The following is a 24,218-nucleotide window of genomic DNA, read 5'->3' as shown; positions in this document are numbered from 1 at the left end:
TTTTCAAAATCACCATTTGTGGTATTTTGGTTAAACTTGTGCCCAGCTGTCAAACAGGTTTCTGGAAAGGTAGAAGTTTGTTCCTTAAATAATTTGTTCCTCCAAAACGTCTGTCTGCTATGTTCTCAAAGTATCAATTGTATTTTAAAACCAAACAACCACAAGAAGGGGGAAGATTATTTTCTGAGTAACTGGAAAGCCACTTTCTTTCGAAGGTATTGCTCTACTTGGTGAGGATTCCTTTTCTTCCCTTCATATCGAAATCCGCATGAACTGACTGGGACAGAAGTTGTCACCAAGTCTGTGTTCAGCCTTCTGTCAGTCATCCATACCAAATCTCAGTTTGTTTCCAGATCAGCCAAAGTTTGGGCACATAGAGTCTTCCACACACCTGTTTTCTCTTTGGACAATGTTAGTTATTACTGGATGCTCCATGGTTGCTGGAGTTGTTCCTATCTTCAATTTGAAATGGTGGCTGAGAAATCCATTCAAAATGCTGCTACTTTAAATGTCAAATATTTTTAGAAGGATGCACATAGTTGATCACAAGGCACATATGTCTCTCAAAAGATCCTTTTTAACCTTAAGTGTTTTCTGAACATACCTTCCTTTTTATTTGCTGTGTCTTTATACATTAGAAGAATGTGGGGTTTTGTTGTTTAAGTTCAATAACATTCCTTTTGAGGACCTGAGCTGATGCCTTCTCTCTTCTGCCTTACACAACGCTGCGCAGTATGAGTTCAAAAGCAAGTTCCAGAGATGCGTTGTTTAGGTAGTAGCCGTTAATAAAGATTTATGCCTTTTTCTTACAGAATTTTTCAAACTGTAGTGCAGACTTCAGTTTATGTACATGTTCCAATGCAAATACAATTCCTCGATTGTTTTGAAAGCTGTGTAAGATTCTTTTAAAAAGTAGTTTGTCCCATACCTAAACATGCTGCTGTCCATCTTCAGAAGACATGAGCATGATTTTGAGGAGCTAGGAAGCACAAAATGTACTTACCTTTCCTTGTATATTCCCCATAAATTACATCTACTTCTCTTTCTTTGCTGAGGCATTATTTTTGGAAATAAAACATATATGCAAGCCCCATATACCTTAGGCTGTCTTTTCAAATAACTTGACATCTCTTCAGTAGTTTCTCAGTTAAATGTCTCAGCCAGAGCTCTGATGAAGACACAGACTTCTTCTGAAATGTAAAATATGAAGGTGTACATCTGAAGACAATTGATGACAGGTAAGTACCATTTTCTTTTTTACTTTTGCTTGTAGCTCCCTTAATTATTAAGATTTTATGTTAAAGAATAAGGATTGTCAAAGTAGCTTTTTATTTGTGTTACTCTGTCTCTTATTTCCTGGGGGAGGTGTGGGGTGTGTGTGTAGTTTTTGGGTTTTGTTTTGTTTTTTTTTTTAACTTTCTGGAAATTAGTGACTGGAGCTACCAAAGACTAAAATGTATTTTAAGATGTAGAATGGGTGGAAATAAAGTACAAAATATTAAAATATATTATTTCAAACTTAAATTTAGACATCGTTTTTATAAGTCTGTGTATATGATATAATCCAATAAAATGATCTGATGTTCAGAGCTGTGAAGCTTCAGTAGCTCTGAGTCAGATGGATATAGCCTACTATTAGGTTGATAAAAGAAATACAGGTTTCTAAGTTATGTTTCCTTGGATGGGACTCCAAAAATGTTACTGTGCTTTAGGAAATGAAAATTGCTTGTGCCACTTCAGTATTTCTAAAAATTTATCCCACTAGAATCTTGACTGTTTTCTTTTTAAATTATTTTTATTCCATTTCTCATTTTTCTGTTAGGTTCCTCTAACTATGTATGGAAAATTAGGAGATTATATATAATTTATTTCCTCCTCTGTATTTCAGTRTGTATTTTCTTAACTACTTGATACTTTCCCCTTTCTCCAGCTGATCTGTTTCATAACTTACACTATTTGGCTTATGTTCAGAAGCTTTTAGTTAATAAGCAGACAGAAATCCGAAGTTCTCCCATGAAAACAGAACTGTATGCTAATATTAATTGCTCCTCTTCCTTCCTCTGCATCCTCTCTCCAGCAGATACTTGGGAAAATGAAGAGATGATCTCTTACAATGGATGCCGCTTACAAACAGTACAGTAAAACTGAATCTGGATTTAGTCCTTCAAGTCTAAGGCTCAGCCAACTGCAAGCTGCCATGGGGCTATCTGCTCTTTTCACAAATGGACAATGTCTCACATGGGATATTTGGTCTGAGGATTTTGCTGTTGGTAACTTTGCCAGGAGTAAATGTGCTGCTCTGCTTTCATCTCATAGCCAGAGCCATGTACCAACTCTACTAAGCCTTTTAGAGATCTTCTAAAACTTACTGCTAGTTCTCCTGCGATGTGTCAGAAAAGGATGCGGTGTTTCTCTTCATCTAAGCACCCTGTTATGTTCCTAGCAGGTTTGGACCTCCCCTTGCTCCTACAATAGCAGAGGGAAACCCAATTACATCAACATTTCAGAAAAAAAGGCATTACTTCAACCTATTCACAAGACCTAATTTACTGATAAAGAATTTTAATACAGAGAATGTCATTTGGGCATTGTTTGCTCCTAAGGCAATATAGTAGAATATAGTATCTATTTTTCTGAAGAGAACTTTTTTTGACCTGCACCAGGTGAAATCTTCACTCAATGTTGTCTCCCAATTGGTATGGTTTTAGAGGAAAATGATCAATAGAATATCAAAATACTGGTAAAGTATACAACCTGTTCATATGTGCTAAAACTGCCTTTCTTGGCTTCAAAAGGAGCAATAGGATACCTTGGGCTTGCATCAGTCTGCTGTGTCCCTGTTGACTTGGAATCTGTTCTCATGCTAGACAGATGTTATCTATCTATCTCACTCATCAGGAACACCAGTGTAGCCCCCTACCCTGAGTTGAGGATTTTTAAGGCAATTCTAAACTGCTTTTTTTGTCAGCAGAATGTTGCATAAGGTGGTTGTATCTTGCTTCTCTAAGTAAAAGTAGCCCTCCTCTTCACACAAACTTCAGCACGCATTTAATTGCTGCTGATGCAGTTCCTGAGACATTCAGCATTCCTAACTGAACATCTGGATGCTAGGAATACCAATATCTTATAGTGCAAATACCAGTTTCCCTATACCAGGAGCTAAAATCAGGCAGTATGTATGTGAAATGTTTTAAAACAAGGACCCTCTTCTGTCAAGAACTTGGACAATGGAAGGAAGATGTTTCAAGACTAACTTTACAGAAACCTGCTCTCATCTTTGTGGAGAATAGCCAAGATTATGATTTACATCCCTCTTCCTGGGGATAACAAGTGCACTTATAATCAAGATGTTTTTCTTCTCTCAAAGTTGCTCAACCACCTGTGGAAGCTCACGGCTGTGTAGAATGATTCATCTGCATTTTGGAGAAAAGAGCTTCTGTTCACAGCATCATAACACTGGATTGTTTTGCATCCAATCAAATAGAAATGACAAGCCACTACTATGAGAAGAACAAAACAAAAACAAAGCTTCTCTCATTCTGTCTTTTATAACAAATATATGATCCAAAGCACAAGGGATAAATTCACACACCATCCTAGGAGCATCTTTTTTCTTCAAATCTATCTCAGTCAAGAAAGCTCCTTTTGCTGTCCTTGCTGAGGAGAGTAACATTCTGATGGGGCAGGAGTAAAATACTAAGGGCAGGTTTCTCCCTCTACTGATGATACCTGGTCCTTGGTCCTAGTATCCTGGCAGTTTACCATTAAGGGCACAACTCCAAGAAGTTGAAAAGCCATCAGAGTCTTTTATTTAGAGCTTTCTCAGCTATGAGGGGTAAGAGAGAGACTATCAACCGATACCTGGTTGTCTGGAGACTTGCTGAGAAAGAAATTGCTATCATCTCATGGGCATTAAATACTGTTTTGTTTTTAATCTTCAGGATAACTTAAGGGGAGGAGACTAATGTCCTGGTATTCCTTAGGGAATCAAGCAGCTGATTTGAGAAGCTAGTGGATGTTTCCAATAGTAAGATCACTTTGAAGAAAGTAAAAATGAAAACCAACAAAAACAATAAGCCAAAGCCCAAGTTGTACGAAACCATCTCACCTCAGAGTCTACCTGGTGAGTAGAAGTCTGGTCAGACACTTCTTTACATGCTGGGGCACCATTTATTGTACCCTGAACGAAAGACGACTTTTTGTTCAAGGGTGGTTTTTGTTTCAAACCATGGTCAGTTTTACAGGAACTTTCCATTTGTAGCCCTTCATTCTAACAAAGTGATCCTGAAACAGCTGGAATCACCAGCTGTTGAATTGCTGAAAATTACATTGAGCTGATGAAAGGAAAAATGGTTGTTTATTTTCTTGAGGCAACAGTACTTTGCATTACTTGGAAAGGACAGCTTTGCTTCCCTTCCCTCTGAAAACATTAGAAAAAAAWATATATATATGATGAGCAACATACAATGGCAAGGCAATACGATTTCTAAAGTATCAATTTCACGATTATTTAACAACAAATTTAAAAACAGGGCTCACCTGGGTGTTTTGAGGATTTCTCTTGGATGAAGAGGGATGTGACCTTTTTGGAGGGATTGCAGTGTTCCTATTTCTCTGCTTATAAACCATAGATGTTTGTTAGCATAACAACAGATTAATTTGGGTTTCTTTCTTCCATCTACTATTTTTGCAGGGCTCAGAAACTATGTGAAAGAGAGCATGYGTCAAGCTGTCCCACTCCTAATTGGCTTCACTGATGGTTATGTAAAGTCTGTTAGGCATGGGGTATTTATTAAATATGGTATTTCTGTGCAAACATTTCCAAATACAAGCCCAGTTATTGCTGATCAGAGTAATGATATTTAATGTTTAATGTGGGTGAGGGGGAAATGTTTCTTTTCTGCTTCCTAGGAGTACTAGCAAGTGAGGAAACCACTGTAACAAGGAAACTTACTTACTTTTTACATTCTGGTTCTCTGCCTGCTCTTTCTGCATTGAAGGAGCCTTTCTATATTTAATGCACAACAGAGACATACCTGTAAACAAAAGCCAGAAATGGGTAACTCCTAAGCTTTATTATAAGTAAGTGCATGTAATGCACCTGTTTTTAGGCAAAAGACTAGGTGGGGGAGGTGGGAAAGAACATCATATGAACAAATACGGCATATGGATTACTGGAATTGCTTGTTATTTGTTCTTTTTTCCTCTGATATATTGCATTTAATTTTATTTTGTTTTTACCAACTTCCTTGTTGTTTTCCCCAAGTTCCAGCTTCTGGAGTCTGGTGTTTGTTGAGAATCTTAAGCCTTCATTTGAAGGTGAGCATTAATTTTTCTTTGAGCTCTGCAAGAGAGACTTAAAAAGCTTTGAATCTGAAAAGCTCAAAAATAATAAGGCAACTAAAATGTAAAACACAACTAAAAAGATTATCTACTTGGGGGGATGGGGAATGGAAAGGTGACGATCTCCTTATGCGTGTCGTTCTTGGTATTGATAATGTAATAATAGCCTCTGAGAGGTAGAGAGGGAAGAGGGGCTGCCCTGCAGCAGGTGGGATTTGTAGATACATTTACAGTTGCATTTCAAACAGAAACCTTCACACAGCAGAGAAAAAAAAATTTTCAATTTGTTTCTAAAAGAATGCCATGAGTTTAGGAGTTGGACTCAAGGTTTTTGACTTACTTTCTATATTTTTTTGAGTTGCCTTTACAGAGTGTCAGCATAGAGGGAAAGAGACTATCATCATCTGCTCTACTCAAAGAAAGCCTACTGAAAAGTTTCATCTCTGGTCTTAAAAAGAGGCATTGAAGAGTAAGAGAAAGTGCAATAGAACTTTTCTTGAGTCTGTGGGAGCAGCAGGGTGAGGCGGTAGCTTCTGATGACCCTATTCCTACATGCGTAGGAGCACTTTTTCATACTGCTGTTATTCTATAGGTGGAGCTTTGCTCAGGCACTTGYTTCCATGTCTCCTGCAGAGTGGACGTTTTGAATGCGATGTGATGGTTGGGAGGTCTTTCAACTGCTTTTCTGCCCTTGGTTTAATGATTTGGGATGCTGTGGATAAGAGGTTACAGGAAGGAGTTTGTTCTCCCCTGTTAAAATGAAATGAATTACTCATACACTTTTTTTTTCCTTTAGCACCTGGAGATATTTGGCTTGAAGAAAGCACGTAAGCCACCTTATTCCTTCAACCCTTACTTACTTACTTTTTCCAATACTTCCTTTCATTTATACCTGACTGCTGCACCATTCCAGGCACTAAAGTATGTATTGATGAATAAGATATGTGAAGAGAGACTACAAAGGTCCTTCAAACATCAACATCCTCTTTATAAACAGAATCCTTATGCCTTGTTTCTCCATTTTCCCCCTAAACTTATCTGAACATTTTCATCTTCAGATAGCTACTGGCAAGGCCTGTGGGTTCTTTACAAACAACTTTAGGCATTGCGAAGCATTTTTTAGGACAGCAGGTACATTGTCTTGGTAACTTATAAAAGTCATCTGCTATGGAACTACCACATTTGTTATCCCCACTCTTATGTGGAGAGTGATATATATATTTCTTTTGTTTGTGCAGCAAATACATGCATTAACATTTAATGACTGTAATACTGTATTCAGCATAAGAAGCAAAGGCTGGGTCTGATATGGTTTCCCTTTCTACCACCATTGCTTGTGTAGTACATGAGCCTTTTAGGAGACAGTTTATGAGGAACTGTCTTGTCCCTGACTTTTCTCTCTTTCTTTTCACAGCTGGCTCTGATCATAAGGGGACTTTCATACTTTGCTTAACTAGAATTTTCCAGTTTTTCTCCACCAAGAACAGAAGGTACTTACTGATGATTTCTTTGCTGGCATCCTGGAGAAAGGCAGTTTGAGACTGTGAGTAGAAGTCACATTTTCATGCTTTGGGCTGGCTCTTTGAAAGTACTTGCCCTTTTCATTTAGAGATGCTCACTCCTAGTACTGGCTCAGTCTTGCTCTCTGGCCACTCCTGTGGGACAAGCTCATGCAGCTCTGAGAGGACTGCCAAAACTACACAGCCATTTTCAACCTCTGAGTATACAGAAATGGGACATTCTATCCTGCTATGTCTGCAATTCTATTAAAGGCTTTCTCTGAAACATATTTCTGGGTGTTTGCCAAGATGCAGCTTCACTCTAAAAAGGGCAAAAATTATTCTTGTGATTATTACAGTATTGAGTGACAGCAATTAACCATGTGAACTTAACACACTTCCATCAAAAACTCAAATTTCTTCACTATAAGAATAAAAACAGCTGCTGTTGGTAAAGAGTCACCTGAATCTGTTTGGGCTACTACAAATAGTTTGTGGCCACTGACCATACAGGAGATTTTTCTACAACCTTCTGGGGGGCTGCTAGAAGAGCTCTGTCAAGACAGCTTTATATAGTATGGATGAATAGCAATTTTTTCTTTACCTCAATAAGTTCTTAGTCCTTAGTGTCTTATACTGGTATCTGATTTTCCTGACAAAAGTCTGTATTTACTTTGTTGCTGCTTGACTGTTTATACTTCTTCCAACCCTCAAACTGTCAAAAACTTCTCTGAACTATTGTACAAATAAGTTGGGTTTAAAATATTAGAGTAGTGGCACATATACAGTAACAGTGGAACACAGCAATAACAATGCTGTGTGTATGTAATCATTTTACAGCAGAAATTAATAAAGTCACTTTTATTAAATCAGTTTATCAATCACAACTGTTCAGTTACAAAATTCACTCCAATAAAGATGTTACACATTAAATAGGTAAAACAGCTGTGTAGTGCTCTTAAAATAGAACAAAACTACGCATTTGAGAGAGGCAAAGTAGCTGATGCAGAAGTTCTTGTTTACAACCATGTGTCTGCATTTACCATCTATACTTAGTTCTTATTGAGCTGAAGACATACTAAAAAAACCCTACATGTTAAAGAACTGAACTTTATCCAGGCAAGTCTGAAAGGAGAGAGACATTCTGTGCTGCTTAAGACGAAAACCAGTAAAAGTTCAATCCATTTTAAACAGGGCAAYGATTATTAAAAATAACAAAACTAAACACTGGTAATTGCTTTGAAAACGCACAGTGGTACAGAAATTTTGTTCATTTGTCTTCCACATCTGCTACCATAGCCTCAATTGCATTCCAGTCCAGTTTGCTCAGGATACTTCCTGTGCTTTCAGAAACACCATCAGTATCGTTAACGCCGAGAGGAGAGAAACTAACAGTTTGAAGTGCAGAAACCTATTGGAGGAAGAGAAGATGAGCTGAATCATAGTGCTTGTAAGATCCCTATACGGCCAGGAGAAATGTTCATGCTCATTTCAAACATGTCCTAATGAAAATATATATCTATCTGCTCATTTTGCAACAAATGAAAGTTACATTCCTCTTTACGCRCTCCCACCAGTGTCTGTTGCCTGGACAGACAACCTGACTATACAGTTGTTATAAAGAACATTCATTTGCAAGGCCCACAAGAAATACTTTGCTTGTAAGGACACAATGCAGGCATAAGCTGTGTAATMAGGATGTGAATCCTGAATCACTGTAATTTCCCTCTGCATCTATCCCACCCACCCTGTTTGGACAGAGAATCATTTTTTAAACACAGCACAAATAATTAACACAGGATCAGTGTTACATGATGGGTATCAGATCATTCCTTGAATAATTAAGACATCTTACCTGAAACAAGGAGTCGTGAGTATCATGAAGTATTCTTTGGATATCATCAGGCACACTCCAAGGACTTACTACATCTCTCTCAGTTTCATGATCAAGATCTTCAGTCTGCACTGCAGTGGCAACAGGTCGAAGCTTTTGTTTAGGTGTTCTGCTGGCTCTGTACTCAGCAACTGAGGAGAAAACAAGTCAATCATAACACTGTAACATTTCTAGCTGCTTTGTTCTAAATGTCTGGAACCTTCCCCAAGAACAGAAGAGCTAGGTTCTAAGGACTGAAGCTGTGTGTAAATTACTGACGTCAGCATGCCCTGTTATTTTGAATTGATGTGGAGTATGGCTGGGGAATGCTGCAGGTCCCTTCCAGCCTCTGAATTGTCTTCCCAGGGCAGGATATAAAGTGAAAAAGGACTGTGCAAGGTGCCAACAGCATCCAGCTCCTGTAGCGCAGGCACATCCAAAAGGGACTTTTTGCTACATCAGGAGTAATTTGATAGAGGAATAAAACTACATCAATCCTGGATTCCAAAAACCACATGGCTCTTAGAAGGCTTGGAACTTCAGTGAAACCCTTAGCAACCAGGCATTACTCTGGAGAAACATATAAAAGACAGTGATGTGAGATCAGAGACAGATCAACCTATATTTTTTAAAATGAGTTTAAAAAAGAATGTGTGGAAAGGAGGAGGAGAAGGGTTGTCCACATGTGTASAGGTAAGTAAGTGATTCAGGAAAAATATGTATGGGTTAACCACTGCTTCTCTCCCTTTCCTGTGTTGCCAACTCAAAATCATTTAGCTAGCCAAACAGGATCTCCATTATGCTACTAGCATAATTCCACTGTAAGGGAGAATGGAATCAATCTATACTATTTCCTAAATTTCAGACTGATTCTTCCCGCAACCTTTTTCTGCCTGATTCAGAAGTTCTGCTCATAATCAAGCCCTGCATCTGTTTCAGTCAAATCTGAGTTTGATTAGGAAGAAACATCTAGGTGAGCAACCTCTTCTGTGAATCCAAACCTATGCAGATAGGGAACAAGGATCAGTAAAATTTTTTTTTTTTTTTTAAGCCAAATCCAGTCATATATTCTTTCACTTTAAGATTATGACAAAATAGTATCTTAACTAGATACTGTACAGAGGGATAATAAAGTGCCTATTTTAAAGAGTTCAGAAAGTAAGCAGCATAGAAAGGCAAAGAAGAGGCACAATACAACCTCCTGTACTGCTAACTCCCTCTATGGTCTTTAGCTGAAAAAAAAGTCAAGTCCTCTTTGCCTTATGACTACTTAACATCTGTTTCAGGGACTCATGAAATATATCACAAGTTTGTTTCAGCAATCTGGGAACTGCCATCTGGCTAAAATCAGAACTATCTGATTTTAGCAGTCTGGCTAAAAAAACAGAGCTGATGATTGATTAAAACGTTTCACAAGTTTCCAATGAAAAGGATTGTTTTACATGGGAAAAAAAAAAAGATAGATTTTTTTCTAAACTAATACTGTATCTGAGGCCTGTGTTGCAAAACTCCTATGCAGGCATGTAATATGAAATGTGTTCTCTGTGTCTTATTGTTCCACTCATTCTATAGCTGAACAGCACTATGTCTTTGTTCTCTGTAACTTACAGTATCTAGAATCAACAGGACAGTTTGCTGCATGTCTCATTCTTCCTCTAGAAGTACTTTTCTGTAACAGCATAGTGGTATTGCCTAGAAAGACAAAAAAAAGTACTTCTATTGATATATGCAGTAGATGCAAATCTACTCAAAAGATACTTCAGTAATTTCATATATAAACTTGCTTCCTGGCTTACACAGTACTCTTGCTATGGCAAATTAAGCTATTTTGGACTTCAGAAAGAGATGATAAGGAAAGGTAACTCTCATTATTTGACAGGCCAATGATATCACAGTTCTGTCATGCTCAGGGCAGCAGATTTCCATGACTGAGAGTCTGTTTTTCTACATAGAAGTTAAAACTCCTCCCTATCAAAATCTGGTAGTAACTCAAAAAAGACCTTCACTATGTGCCCTCATTAAGGAAGTTCTGTTCTTACCCCTGGATTGTGCTAAACCAAGAGCTGGGGTGAAACAGGGTCTCGTTTGACCAAAGCTGGGTTTGGCAGCAATCCTGCTCCTTTCTGACAGGATGCGACGGTTAGGATGTCTTCTACAAGAAGAAAAACAAAACACAACAAAAAACACTTACTTACTACTATCCTCCCCATATCATTCATCCACACAACTTGCAACTAACAAGGCTTATTCAGACCAAGCAAAAGCGCCACAAAAATCTTCTACAGCTCACTTAGCTCAGGATCAGCATCACACAGTGCTTGTGGGGCCAATAAGCCTCACCAGAATCAGAAGCGCTAGGGGTCACAGTGAAGATGCATCAACCTGTTTTTACAAAGAACAAGTTTAGTTCCAACAAAACTTATTAGTTGGAAGTCACTACCGCTCCTAACATGGCTTTCTGTGTGATATTCCTTAGCACTTCTGATTCTGACATGGCTGATGGTGGCCCAGCAGGCTCTGTGCAACACTGCATCCAGCTGAATGATTTATCCTCCAGCTTCACCTATTAAAAAGAGAGATGCAGAGATATCCGAGTCTGGAAGTTACAGGATTATCTGAAGTATCCACTTCCTCCTATTATTCTGGGTGATAAAACTGACTGAAGAAGAAACAGTATACTRCAATAAACACCTAGATTTTATATTTGTGATATTACCACTATCAAGAGGTATATAATCCCCAATTTGTAATACTCAAATACCACCATCTCCTCARAAGGCAATAAGCACCAAAGCACAAACCAAAGAACAAGTAAAATCCTAAATAATGAAAAAATGAGGAATACTTCTTAAATTAGAAAGGAAGAGAGTGAATCTCCTAGGGTTTGCTGAAAACTAATTTATGTAGTCTATATGTATGAGCAGTAGTATGTTTACTTGCAAAAACAATTTTTTTGCTTGTTACTAGATGCTAATGAAATCATTAACAATGTTATTGGCTGTATTCCAGGTCCCTGCTTGCTACTGAGTGGAGTGGGTTAGGACACTGATAACAGCTCTAACTAGAGTTGGCTGATTCTGTGGTCCAAGAGGCAAATCACAAGCATTTTTAAGGCTCCTTCCAAGATCCTGCTCTAGCAGCTGTAAGAAGACTGGTACAGGAATTCAAGACTCCTCTGATCCAGACCCTTCTGTAAAGTGTCTTTTTGATTCTGCCATAATATAAAGCTTGTCTCAAGCTAATCCTACACCAAGTAGCACTATGCCTTGTGGTCAAATCTGAAGTGTGGTAAAGAGGCCACTACATCAAAGCAGAGTTAATGCTTAAAGTTGTTACCTGTTAGTAGATGCAATATGCTGTTTTCTGTACTCTTGAGGTGATCTTGTCTTGGATAATGGTCTATGTTCATTTTCAGGTAACACCACTGTTTCAGATAACATTTCATTCATCAGGGAAAGTGCTTGCGATACTCTCATACTGTGATGTTCAGATAAGAGGGCTCTATGGAGAAAGTAAGCATGATATTACAGATTAATTCACACTATCACTCCTTTAACTAAAACTGGCTTGTGGATTCTTCAGTCTTTTCCGTAAGGTTATTTGGTAGCCAGAATAGAAGGACATCCTTTTGTAATTCAAGAGAATATATACCATCCCATTAAAATGATTAGCAAAAGCCTAAAGCATTTATTAACAATGGATTTGAGAGAATGAATGAGTCAATGTTTAAAAAAATAGATATTTAGATAATGAAGAATACAAAGGATGACAAATGTTCAGAATTTTTTTAAATAGCAAAGCAAACATGAATTGTTCATGCTTTTGGTTGAAAAGCCATTCATATATGAAATTTCACAGTCAAGATAGTTAAAACCAGCTCTTCCTTAAGACTGGAAGACGCATATAACTAAGAATACAAGTTACATTTATAGCAACTTACTTGTCTTTTTCTTCTTTCTTCTTCTGGATCAATTTAATTTCCTTTGAAGTAAGACTAGAATGCTGTAGAAGAAAGTATAACACTCATTAATTTATTCTGTATTGTAATCCCATTCCAATCGCCCACTTCCAATATTTACATATATTTGGGTTGAAGTTACTGTTTAAGACGCTCTCCAGCTAAAACTAAAAACAATATGAAATCATATACCCCTACCAGGAGATTCAGTAAAGACTGTCTGTATAAACTCCCAAGCTCTAAAAATATACTGAAAGCCTCCAGTGCCACCTCCATAGCTCGTGCTTAAAATATGAATATTCTTAAAGAGACGTCATCATTGTCAAACCCAAGGTTTCAGATTTCCTCACAGTCCAGCTTCCTAAAAGTCAATGTACTTTCCTAACAGTAATTAATTTAAAAAACGAGGCAAGATTACACTTTGACTTGTTTGCTAGAGCACAATTTGAATTTTTTTAGGCTTTTTTTTTTTTTTTAATGAAAGCTGAGATTCCCTCCCTCTAATGATTTCAGGAGCAAATGCTATAACAAAAGCATCAAGTATATATTGACAAGCTGGCAGCATAAGAAAGGGAAAGAAGCWGTGGTAAGCAAATACACATTTGTGCAAAAAAGCAGTCTGAGACAACTCTGAAAGACTATTTAAAACAAGCGGAAGGGAAACACTATTTAATCGATGAGCTCTGTGGTTTCTAAAACTGAATACAATGCAACTGTTCAGTACCAGAAAACTTTTGCTTGTTACATGTTTGCTGCTTGGGACCTGAATTCAGTATAGCTTAAGGGTTAAAGAATTTACAGAAAACCCTGCATTCTGTTGATCAGTACAAAGTATGGGGATAGAGCTGCTGCAGGCATCTGTCTCATCTCCTGTAATCCCAGAGATTCTCCAGACTCAGTGGTGTCTTCTCAGGCCTTGAAGATATCCAGGTGACAAATACCAATTTTATGACATCTTACAGGTTTGGAAATGATTTCTGAACTGCTTTTGTACTTTTTTTTTTTCTTCAGTTATTGCCAGCACAGTGCAGATCAGAAGCGATGTATCTGGCCAATGCGCTTTCAGTAATTAAAAAATTAATAATTCTGGAAGGGAAGAGATTGTCTTCTGGGTCTGTGTTGGAACCAGTCTTTGACAAAAAAATTTCTTCAGAAACTTGAGACAGATGCCATTTCTGCTGACCCTCCATAATCGCATACACATCTGTGTCTATGAACRACAAGGATGGCTGCCCTCAATATCCTATCACTGTCATAAAGAATTCCGGCACCTGAACCGGGCTTTTAAAATTCATTGCATTTTCCTCTTGGGAAAGATCAAACAAGGATTAAACAAACACTTCTCTACAACTTCCGTAGTTCCCATCACTCCATATCAAAATCTTTTCCTGGAGAACATTACAGCTGTCTCCATTATAGWTAGGGCAGGGATTATACTTCCTGACTCTACATCCAGCAGACAAGTCATAACTGCCACCATCATTACTGCAGCCTGGTAGGAACACTGTGGTATCTTTGCTTACTGATCACTTCTGACACAATTATGGCCAGCCCCAATAAAGTTTCTAAAAAAGTTTTAAAAAAACAATATTAATGCAGGAAAAAAATCACTAAGAGCTTTTATCAAATCTAAACTGAGCCATCAATACATGTACGATAAATAACAGTTATTCTTCAAGATACTAGTATTCTTACCACATTCTTTCTTATATTGAATGGATTATGCTCTTTCTGTCTTTGCTCATCCAGTTTCTTCAGATATTCTCTCAGTCTTTCCTTTCGCTTTCTTTTCATCCATGCTCGTATCTCTTTCTTCTCCTTTTCTGTTTTTTGATGACGTCCAGCAGCAGAATCATGGCTCCTGAGAGCAGATGTAAATGAGAAATAATCTATCATGTCCTTTAAATTGTAAACAATGACAACTCCACACAATATACCAAAAATATTGCAATCTCTTAAAATTCTGTAAAATGTAACTTTATAAAAATCCTGGCATGCAAGTAATTTCCAACATGTTCACTAAAGCTTTTATCCTATTTGTCATTTACAGTCAAATAATGGAACCAAAGCTTTTAACAGAGATTGTGTGTTATTGCCTTTATAGGATAATTGGCACATTAAAAACTGGACCTCATATTGATATAATCTTTGATTATTAAGTATGTACAGTGTAAGCATCTAAAAAAAAAAAAATCAGATCAGGGAGATATTATCATCTTTTCTGTTCCCTCCCTCAACCTACGAGCTCCTTCACAAGTCTATTTGTATAAGGATACAAAGTTATTTTAAAAACACTAACTCCTCTATTTAGGGTGTAAACTTAAACATTCCCAGTACTCTACAGAAAGTTCTGTTAATAAAGAGCTTCTGAAGCTGATCTGCCACTGACAGGAAATTTCTRTTCTGCCTGTCAGAACTGCTTTAGGAGGCTCATGGTCCCTTGGCTGAGATAGATGGATCTGCTKTATGTGCAGAGCTGTGCTCCAGCCTATGCCCGGTAGAAGAAGGAGCAGGAACAAGCAAGTAGGAAGGAAAGAACTTTAAAGCCAATATCAAAAAAACCAAAAAACCAATCAGTGCTTTTCACAATAACGGCCAGTAAAACAGTGGCCAATTATCAGTTCTAATACCGGTCTCATTGACATCAATCAATCAACTCAAATAACACATTTGTTTACATTAAGTATTAACAGGGTTTAAGCTATGAGGAGAATAACCAGAGTTAAAATTATTTAACTAACAGATAATAAAAACAGCCATGTTATTACCTACAGATTTTCTTAGATTGAGTTTTTGTAAAGCCCAGCTCCGTCGGAGAGACATCACCTTCTACTATAAGATCATTAATGATGTCAGTAACACCACCCAGGCCAGTAATTTGCAGGGGATCTTCTAAAGATCTTAAGGGGAAGAGGAAATTGTTACTAATTTAAAGCAGAATATGCTTCTAAGAACAACAAGCTAAAATCCTTCCTTTTATACTCAAAATCCGAATATTCACGTTGTTTTACCAAAATCCTTCTGACTGAATTTTCTTCCCCTCCAACATTTCACTGAGTAACTACACACACAACAATACATTAAGGGAGGGTGTAGATGCACTGTCTTTAAAAAGCTACCAGCCATCACCTTAGCTTCACTGTCACCCTGCAGGTATAAGCAAATTTTGTCACTTTCCTGTGTGAAGGAGACAGAATGAGGGAGATCTGGCTCATGTTAGAAGGCTGGCAGCAAAGAGGGGTCTGAATGCACCATGAGGAAACACGGCCCCAGGCCAAGAGGGACTACCTGAGGCCCACTGGGGTGCGTGAACATGGCTGGCCCTGAGGAGGCTCAGACTGGCAGCCCAGAAGGCTGGGAACACCCACAGGGCTTATGCTGCTGCCCATGCCGAGCTGAAGCTGTGCGACAAGGCCTGTTTCAAGCACCCTGACTCTCTCTAGGACCTTTTGACCAGCCAGCTGAGCATCAAGGACCAGTGTGAGTGCAAGAGTGGTTTTACCCGAATTCTGCACATTTCTCTATTTTAATCAGTCACTCTCAAGAAAAGCTAATTCTGCATGTAACTTACTACTATAAGCTACAGTTACTTCAAGTCACTCCTTTGGGTAAAATCATGATCTGCTAAAGATGGCCTCACACCCATCCTCCAGGTCAGGTAATCACTCCCTAATCTGCTTCAGTCACAACAAGCAGTTTGGCTTAAAGTATTTAAACAATAAACTAAACCATATACTTTACCACTATACTTTAGGGAATATTTAATAAGGTATTAGCCAGCTAGTTTTTTCCATCGTAAAGCTGGATCCAGAAGACAAGCAGCAGTTAGCTTAGAATATGTATGCCAGCCCRTTTTCTTTTGATGGATATAATCATTCCAGTTCTGAAATCTTCAGTCTGTTGCTTTACATTGTCCATATGGTAACTCTTCAAAAACTTTCTAGTGGTAGTCATCTTCAGTAGATGACTATCAAAAGCAAGATTTTGCAAATAGGAAAAATAACAGCAAATGCACATAGACATTAACAACTTCTACATTCACAACTCTGTTACTTGTAACTAGAAAGCAGTTTTGAATGATCAACAGAATGTTTCGGATCAAGCAAACTGAACAGGCACTACCAAACAGACACTACAGAATAAGTGTCTAAAATTGGCTAATAAAAAGGTTTCCATTCAGTTTGAAAACTAATGCTTGAACTTTTACATAAGTGATAATTCTACACTGAGAGTCCCCTTTTTGACAGGAATTTAAAATAAACTAATTTTTGACAAAACCATCAGTTACGTCAAACTACATACCTATGAGTTAATTCTCCACATACATGAAAGTCTGAAAAAGAAAGAGCCCTTGTTAATAAAAACCTTATATTTGTAAATAAGCTAACAATATATGTTTAAACAGCTTGTGTGATAAAATAATACAGAAATATATCAACCTGAATATGCTCACCTTAAAAATAATATTGTACATAGTCTTAATGACCTGTGATCTACAGCCATGTTAGTACAGAGTCTTCAGAGAACATTTATTAACAGCTCCCTGACTGGCAGGGATAGTTTTGCTGGGAAGACGAGGTCACTGTTGTCAGTTTTCTGCCCTGCCCAATCCCAACTATGCTACACTTCAGGCAGCTTCTGATTCCTTCCGATTAACTGTACGGCTTCTTATGGAAAACGAGCAATTTCCACTTACTGTAAAAAGCCAGGCTGTGAACTGCAGGGATTCAGAGATTGTGGCTGAAGAACAAAGTGAAGTCCAGCAAAGGGCTACAAAGATGATTAAGGGACTAGAGCATCTCTCCTATGAGGAAGGGCTGAGAGAGCTGGGCCTGTTTAGCTCAGAGAAGAGAAGACTGAGGGGGATCTTATCAATGTGTACAGATATCTGAAGGGAGGGTGTCAAGAGGATGGGCCAGACTCCTTTCAGTGGTGCCCAGTGACAGGACAAGAGGCAACGGGCACAAACTGAGACACAGGAAGTTCTGTCTGAATCTAAGGAAAAACTTTTTTTACTGTGAGGGTAACAGAGCACTGGAACAGGTTGCCCAGAGAGGTGGTGAAGTCTCCATCCTTGGAGATAGTCAAAAGCTGTCTGGACACGGTCCTGGGCAGTCTGCTGTAGGGGACCCTGTTTGAGCTGGGGGGTTGGACTAGATGATCTACAAAGGTCCCTTCCAATCTCAACCATTCTGTGATTCTGAATGGCACAGGTGTGTAGGCAGTGTGGGTAGAACAGAGAGCTGTGGACAAGAACACTATCATCCTTCCTAAGCTAAACTGTACTCGCTCATCAAATTAAAGCTGTAACTCAGTATCACCTACAGTTTTCTTAGCTTGCAAATAACAAGTTCGTATTTAAAGAGGCAACTATAAATGTACCAATATTTATATAGTTTGTCTAGCTGTGCATGTCATTTGAGATTCACTGCTGCTATATACAGATATATAAACTATGTTTTAACAGCTTTTAAGGTAGATTGCTGCAAACATGACTGACAAATGCATGTTTGCATATATACATACACACAAATTGTATATATAATTACTAGAAGCTTGAAAGCAAGCAATACAGGAAACATACATATAAAATATGATAGCCTACATTTTTAAACATAAGAAATACATTGCTTGCACAGAGAATTTTCCTCCTCCTTTTAATGCTACTAGTGTCTTCATAATTGCAAATGTAGTATTAGTTTGCAAAAAGAAATGAGACCTCATAAAACAATGTTTTATGACCTAGCTAGTAGTTACCATATAGTGATATAAAACAATTTATTTTGCTTAGGCAGACTGGATCTAACTGTCATCTCATCTCTAAAATACAGGAGAACACCAGAGATGATAAAGACAGCTATGAGAGGAAGGTATGGGTGTTCTGTGGCACTGTGCCTATTTAGATTCATGGTACTACTTCAGTAAATAATTGTAAATCAGCATAGTGAATGGCTTCGGAATTAGACCCAAAGCTATTCATTTTCTTTCAATAACATTGTAGATGGGATAAATTTGAGTACAAGTATAATTCACTACTGAACTGTTTTCAAAGTTCAGTGACACTGTACCACCATATAACATATAATGCTCATCAGCATTACACAACATTCTGTATAACAGTAACGAGAAAGTATTAACACAAGGAAGAAAAGGATTGCTCATCTTTAAATGGAGAAAAAGGGAAAAATAGACATAAAAATGATACCAGTGTTTGATGACATTATGCCACTGGGAAAGTTAGAAGCAGAGGCTGCAGAGGCAGAAGAGGGCACTTCCAATGTAGTATAACTGGGTACAGGATGTTCCAGTTTTAACCCTTCCTTTTCTTCATCCATAACATCTTCAAAAATCGGGCCCCTCAAATAATGTTCTGATCCCATGGAAAAAAATAATACAGTAATTAACATAGACTAACGAACAAAAACACAATGCAAAAACTCATATAACTTGCGTTAATGCCATATTTAGTTTATGTTTCCAACCTAGACCAATTTAAAATTAAAATTTTCAGCAACTCCTTGCATACTTGCATACAGCTACTCCAGCATAGTAGCTGTAAGTAAGTATGTACCACAGTCAATTGTTATGCAAACAATAAATTATTCAATACACCAGCTCTAGCAAACAGTTAAGCAGATGTAAACTTTTATCAAGATGAGAAGATATTACAAGTACGCAGCCACCAAAGACACATGAAAAAAGTTTCATTATATACAAAGAGCAAACTTCACATCCATTTGTCAGCAAGCAAAGCCCTCACAAGCTTCAATTTTGGTTTTATGAGATAATAGAAAAATATACTATCATCTTTAAAACTGAAGACCAGATCTGGTATTATGGTTTTGGAAAAGATCAAAGTATATAAATATTTTCAAATAAAATTCTGTTGAGGCATTACTCATAATGTTACTCAGATTTTCTACCTTTGATTTTATTTCTTTCAATTTTTAAACTTTTGATGCATTTTTCAGTACACCTGTTGTGATAGCCATTACACTGAAGTGGAAAGAAAAAGTTTGCCAAGTTTCAATCCAAAGTTTACTATCCTTCAGTTAACTGAACACATACCATCACCAATGAGTCCAGTATCTTCTGAGAATGAGGGATGAGCACCAAGGCCTGCATTGGCAGCCACTTCAAAATCTTCTATTATTTTCACTAGCTATGAATGAAACAGCAAAACCCATTAACAATACATTCTTCAAAGTAGTTCTGACAATCACATAGCAGATATTCTTGCAAAGATTGCTTTACATGCTTTTTTTTTCTCAGAATCATGTAAGTATTTTACTGAAGTATCCTTATTCGAAACAAAGAAAACAGTTCAGGAATCAAACTAGCTCAAGTAGACTTTTTTCATTTAAAGAGTTTTCTAATGTATTTTATCTAAAATACCATGGATATAAAAATATTTCCATATTTTTCCTAAGTCAAGAGTTTCCAAAAGGTGAAAAGTAGAAAGTGAAAACTAAAAGTGACTATCCTAGATTAAGACATTTTACTTATCAGTATTCTTACACAGCACAGGCTTCATAATTCTTTTCTAATACATAAGAAGCTGTTATAAAAGGAATAGAGATGAACTGATGAATGGTGATGAACTGGTGTGCATTGAAAGAAGGGCAAAAAAGAAAATCAGCTTATTTTCAGTGAACAGGATSTAGGCTAGATATTCAGAAGTTTTTAAACCTAAATGCAGCGAAATGCTGGAACAAAGAGAGGACATGCAAGGTTTTTTCACTGAATGCTTTTTAAAAAATCAGATTTGATAATCACCTGGAGGAATGATATAAGTGATTAAGTGATCTAGCTCAGTGCAATAAATGTTTGCAGGTGACACACTGAGGTCCTTACATTTCTGTGAATACTTGGGAGGGCAGGCAAAAATGGACATTATCATTTTGAATTATTATATAAAAAGTAGATGCTGCAGAATTACACAAAGTGATACTGAATTCATTCAGTATAAAGCCAGTTCTCCAGGAACTGGAAACTGACTTTTTTTAGTGTGCTAATAAAAAAATTTTTATACCAGATAGGTAAAATCAGAACCTATTGGCTCATGTTTAGAAAAGTCACTCCCATTGTGTTCTAAACTTCATTAAAATTTCAAAGTAATATGAAGACATATTATGAACATTCCCCATTTCACATACATGTGAAGTCAACCACACCTGAAGTTTTCAGGAAACTAAACACAGCATTAAGAGGCCAGATTCTGTTGCCAATTTTTAATTTACCAGATTTTTGTCACGACTTAAAAAATAGTAATTCTTGAATTACGTATAAGGTCATCCGAATGCACTATGTCCAAAAYACGTTTATTTTTATTTATATATTTAGATTTATAAAAACGCCAAAAATACAAATATTTTATGAGATAAATGGTAACAGGTCCCAGAAATAGTAACATAAWGTTCTGCAGAAGCAAAATGGCAGAAATCTTTGCCAAAAAGATCTCTTGCTCAGCCTGAAGTTTTGGGTCATTCCAGCCTACCAGTTCTAGGGAAATTACATATATTCAGCCCATTCAGTAAGAATGTTGCCAATCTGGCCAGCATTTGGCCTGCTCTAAGTAACCATGAGGGCCAACAGATCCAGCACGAAATGTGAAAGAACTGGGCATTATTCTCTCTCTCAACATATAATAAGCAAGGCTGAAAACACATCATTCCAAAATCCAAATTTTGTCTTTAGTTTAAAGAGGAAATAGGAACAATTTCGGCCACAATGGTTAGCAGCCTGAACTCACCTGCTTGGTATTGCTGAAATCCTTCTCCATATTTTCTGCTATGTTCTGAAGTGTCTGTAGCTGTATATCCATTTCCTGCAACTTTGTGGAAAAGTATTCTTTGCCAATTACTTTGGCTAGTAGCCCTGAAGAATGAAAAGGTCTGGCATCCTCACGTACTATATTCCAAGTCACACCACCTGTAGCAGAATCGAACTTTTCATCTTCCTTTTGCACTTGGATTGACACATTTTTGAGATGATTGTCTTGAAATAAAAAAAGAGTGCACCAATATATCAGAACAAAGTGCAAACATTTAAGTACTGATAGTAAGTAGGCATAGCTTATTATATGTAATGTTATGTTTTAGCAGGTAGGAATCATCACAAAAAAAGTTAAAAGTATAAATGTTTTGATCAATAAGACTAAAGAAGGAGGAGGTGAGTGGGGGTAAGGCTATGAGTTTTTCTGTGGGAGGCAAAGATACTATTTTCAAAATATATAGCCTTTTTTTAAAAAAAAAGATGGTTTTACCTTTCTTCTGAAACCCCTCAGGAGGTGTACTAGTAACAGAATTTGCCATGTGATGAAGTTTTGCAGAAGATGAAATTTCAAACTCCTCATTTCGCTGTGTAGTAACTGTCTCTTCTACAGATTCAGGTATGACGGGCAAAACCTTAAGTAGGTCACTTTGTTCAATGTCAATCACATTGATATATTCATGTCCACTCTAAACAAGAACAAGATCATGAAGAATTATACAATATATGTCCTGAGTAGTACATTATTAATCATTTCCTGTGCTTACGTCTTACCACTTTGAGTTGAGACTTTTTGTTTCCAAGACTGCAATTTTTTTCTGCAGTATTATAGAACTGAGTCATCCAGATATGAAGAATCAAAATTCATGTGATAAGACACAAACAGCATATTTTAAGTGTATTTTAACCTTATATACATTGGATCACTAACCACATCAGGTGCATCAGACAAAGAGGGTGGTAAATGTGTCTCATTCTCCTCAGTGGGGAGGTTTAAATACATGTCTTGTGGTAACATCTCAGGGACACTTAATGATTCTACAGGAAAAGAATAATGGTCAGAATTATATTTACAGTAAAAACCCTGAAACTTTAAACAAACTGTTTGGAAACAGGTCTGTATTCTCTAAATGATGAGAAAAGTTTTGACCAGCAATTTTTAAAAATAAGGATAAACAATGTAGCTTAACAGGTTTCTTTAATGTTTGTATATAACAAAATCTATTACTATTTAATTATTCCTCATTTTTGTGATAAATCAGTAAAAAAATATTCAAAAGAGCAAAACCAAAGCAACATGCTACAGTATAAACTGCTAATCATTTCCAAATCAGTTCTAAATAGCAAAAAACAAAAAAAAACAAAAAAAACAAAACATGTCTTGACTTGGTCAAAATAAATGTAGTATTTTGCTAGAAAAATCTTTGGTAAACCATTTGCAAAGAAGTATACAGTATAGTAAAACAATCTTCCAAATGAAGCAATGCTGTCAAACATTAAAAGAAAGGAAAAATTACTTGTAAAGAATGCTCATGTGCTAGCATAGGGAAAATACTTAAGTAACAAATCCTAAGTAGTACAGTTTAGCAAGGATTTGAAAATGGGAGTACAAAAGGCCAAAACAAAATAAATCATCCATTTTACCCCACCCCACATTTACTTTGTATTTTGTATTCTACAAACTAAACCAAAAGATGACTGATTAGGAAGAAAACTCTCGTCTAAGAATGAAACATTGCTACTTAAACATATCACTATTAAACAACTTAAAAGATACATGGAAAACTATTGTCAGCTGACCTAATAGACCCTGATTTCATGTGGAGTTGTGATCTTTGTTTTAACACCCCATTGCTCAATCCTTTTGGTCTAAAGTAACCCCAGTTCTGCAAGACTGAGCAACACTGCAGTGAGTCTGGAGCAGCAAGCGTGCTGCCAGGCTGCCACCACACATGCAGGCTGCCCAGGCTTCTACCACCACACACACATTGCAAAACGACTACGTTGTTCCTCAGAATTAGCATCTCTGAGGATATCAGTTCTGGCCTCTCGTTTGTCTGCTGTCAGCTTAAGGAAATTACTAAAAAAAATTATTTTGAGTGTAAGCTTACGGACAATAAAATCCTTAAGAAAACAAGCTAAAATCCACAAATATATCTCCTAATACTGACATACAAAAAGTATGGGTCCACTGCACTATATATATATATAAAAAAAAAAATACACACAGCCAAATTTTTCATATACAATATTGTTATTATTTCATATTATGTTTCAAGAAGAAATAGGATAAATTGTTTTATCTATACCCTGCATTAAGCTACTTCATGTACAAAAAAAATTTTTAAATTCATAAACAAAATAGAGAAAGACAGAAGCCACACCTGGCACAGGAACTGGCATGACTGACTGATTTTTTCCAACTTCAGAAACCACATTTCCAGCACTAGTTCCAACATCCTGATATGATTTGAGCTCTTGATGAGAAAAAAGAAAATTAAAATGGATGAATCTAAGGAAAGGTAAGACACTAAACATCATTTGAATAAGTTTCTGATTTTTCAGCTTATTATCAAAAGAAATTTTGGGGGAAGAGATATGAAAGCAATTTCAGACACATGTGAAACAGTGTCTAAAATCTATTTGGATAAAATCAGGTTAAAAGGAGCTTCCGAGAAAACGCACAGCAGGTTTGACTCACAGACAGCTTATGGATCCTCTTAAATAACTGCATCAATAGTTTTTTTAAATTTTACAATTAATTTTAGCTAAT

General features: G+C 36.9%; 1 protein-coding gene across 3 annotated transcripts in view; it reads right to left on the bottom strand.

Annotated features, from left to right (window-relative positions):
• Positions 1-7,688: 7,688 nt before the first annotated feature.
• CPLANE1 (ciliogenesis and planar polarity effector 1) overlaps positions 7,689-24,218 on the bottom strand; it is a 57,429-nt gene continuing 40,899 nt past the window's right edge. For all 3 annotated transcript variants that reach the window (XM_026087192.1, XM_026087191.1, XM_026087193.1), the window contains exons 39-53: positions 23,830-23,922; positions 22,377-22,483; positions 21,939-22,134; positions 21,426-21,670; positions 19,742-19,835; positions 18,879-19,043; positions 16,976-17,006; positions 15,442-15,573; positions 14,369-14,534; positions 12,656-12,717; positions 12,052-12,216; positions 10,755-10,867; positions 10,324-10,407; positions 8,698-8,867; positions 7,689-8,253 (exon numbers count right to left, since the gene is read on the bottom strand). In XM_026087192.1, coding sequence (XP_025942977.1) covers positions 8,113-8,253; positions 8,698-8,867; positions 10,324-10,407; positions 10,755-10,867; positions 12,052-12,216; positions 12,656-12,717; positions 14,369-14,534; positions 15,442-15,573; positions 16,976-17,006; positions 18,879-19,043; positions 19,742-19,835; positions 21,426-21,670; positions 21,939-22,134; positions 22,377-22,483; positions 23,830-23,922 — 1,964 coding nt within the window. In that variant the 3' untranslated portion in view covers positions 7,689-8,112. The remainder of the gene's footprint in view (positions 8,254-8,697; positions 8,868-10,323; positions 10,408-10,754; positions 10,868-12,051; positions 12,217-12,655; positions 12,718-14,368; positions 14,535-15,441; positions 15,574-16,975; positions 17,007-18,878; positions 19,044-19,741; positions 19,836-21,425; positions 21,671-21,938; positions 22,135-22,376; positions 22,484-23,829; positions 23,923-24,218) is intronic.

Source organism: Apteryx rowi, unplaced genomic scaffold, assembly GCF_003343035.1.
Source record: "Apteryx rowi isolate R43461 unplaced genomic scaffold, aptRow1 scaffold_71, whole genome shotgun sequence".
Lineage (NCBI taxonomy): Eukaryota > Metazoa > Chordata > Aves > Apterygiformes > Apterygidae > Apteryx > Apteryx rowi.
Note: the sequence above shows the minus strand (reverse complement) of the source record. Positions and strands in the feature narration are given on the sequence as shown.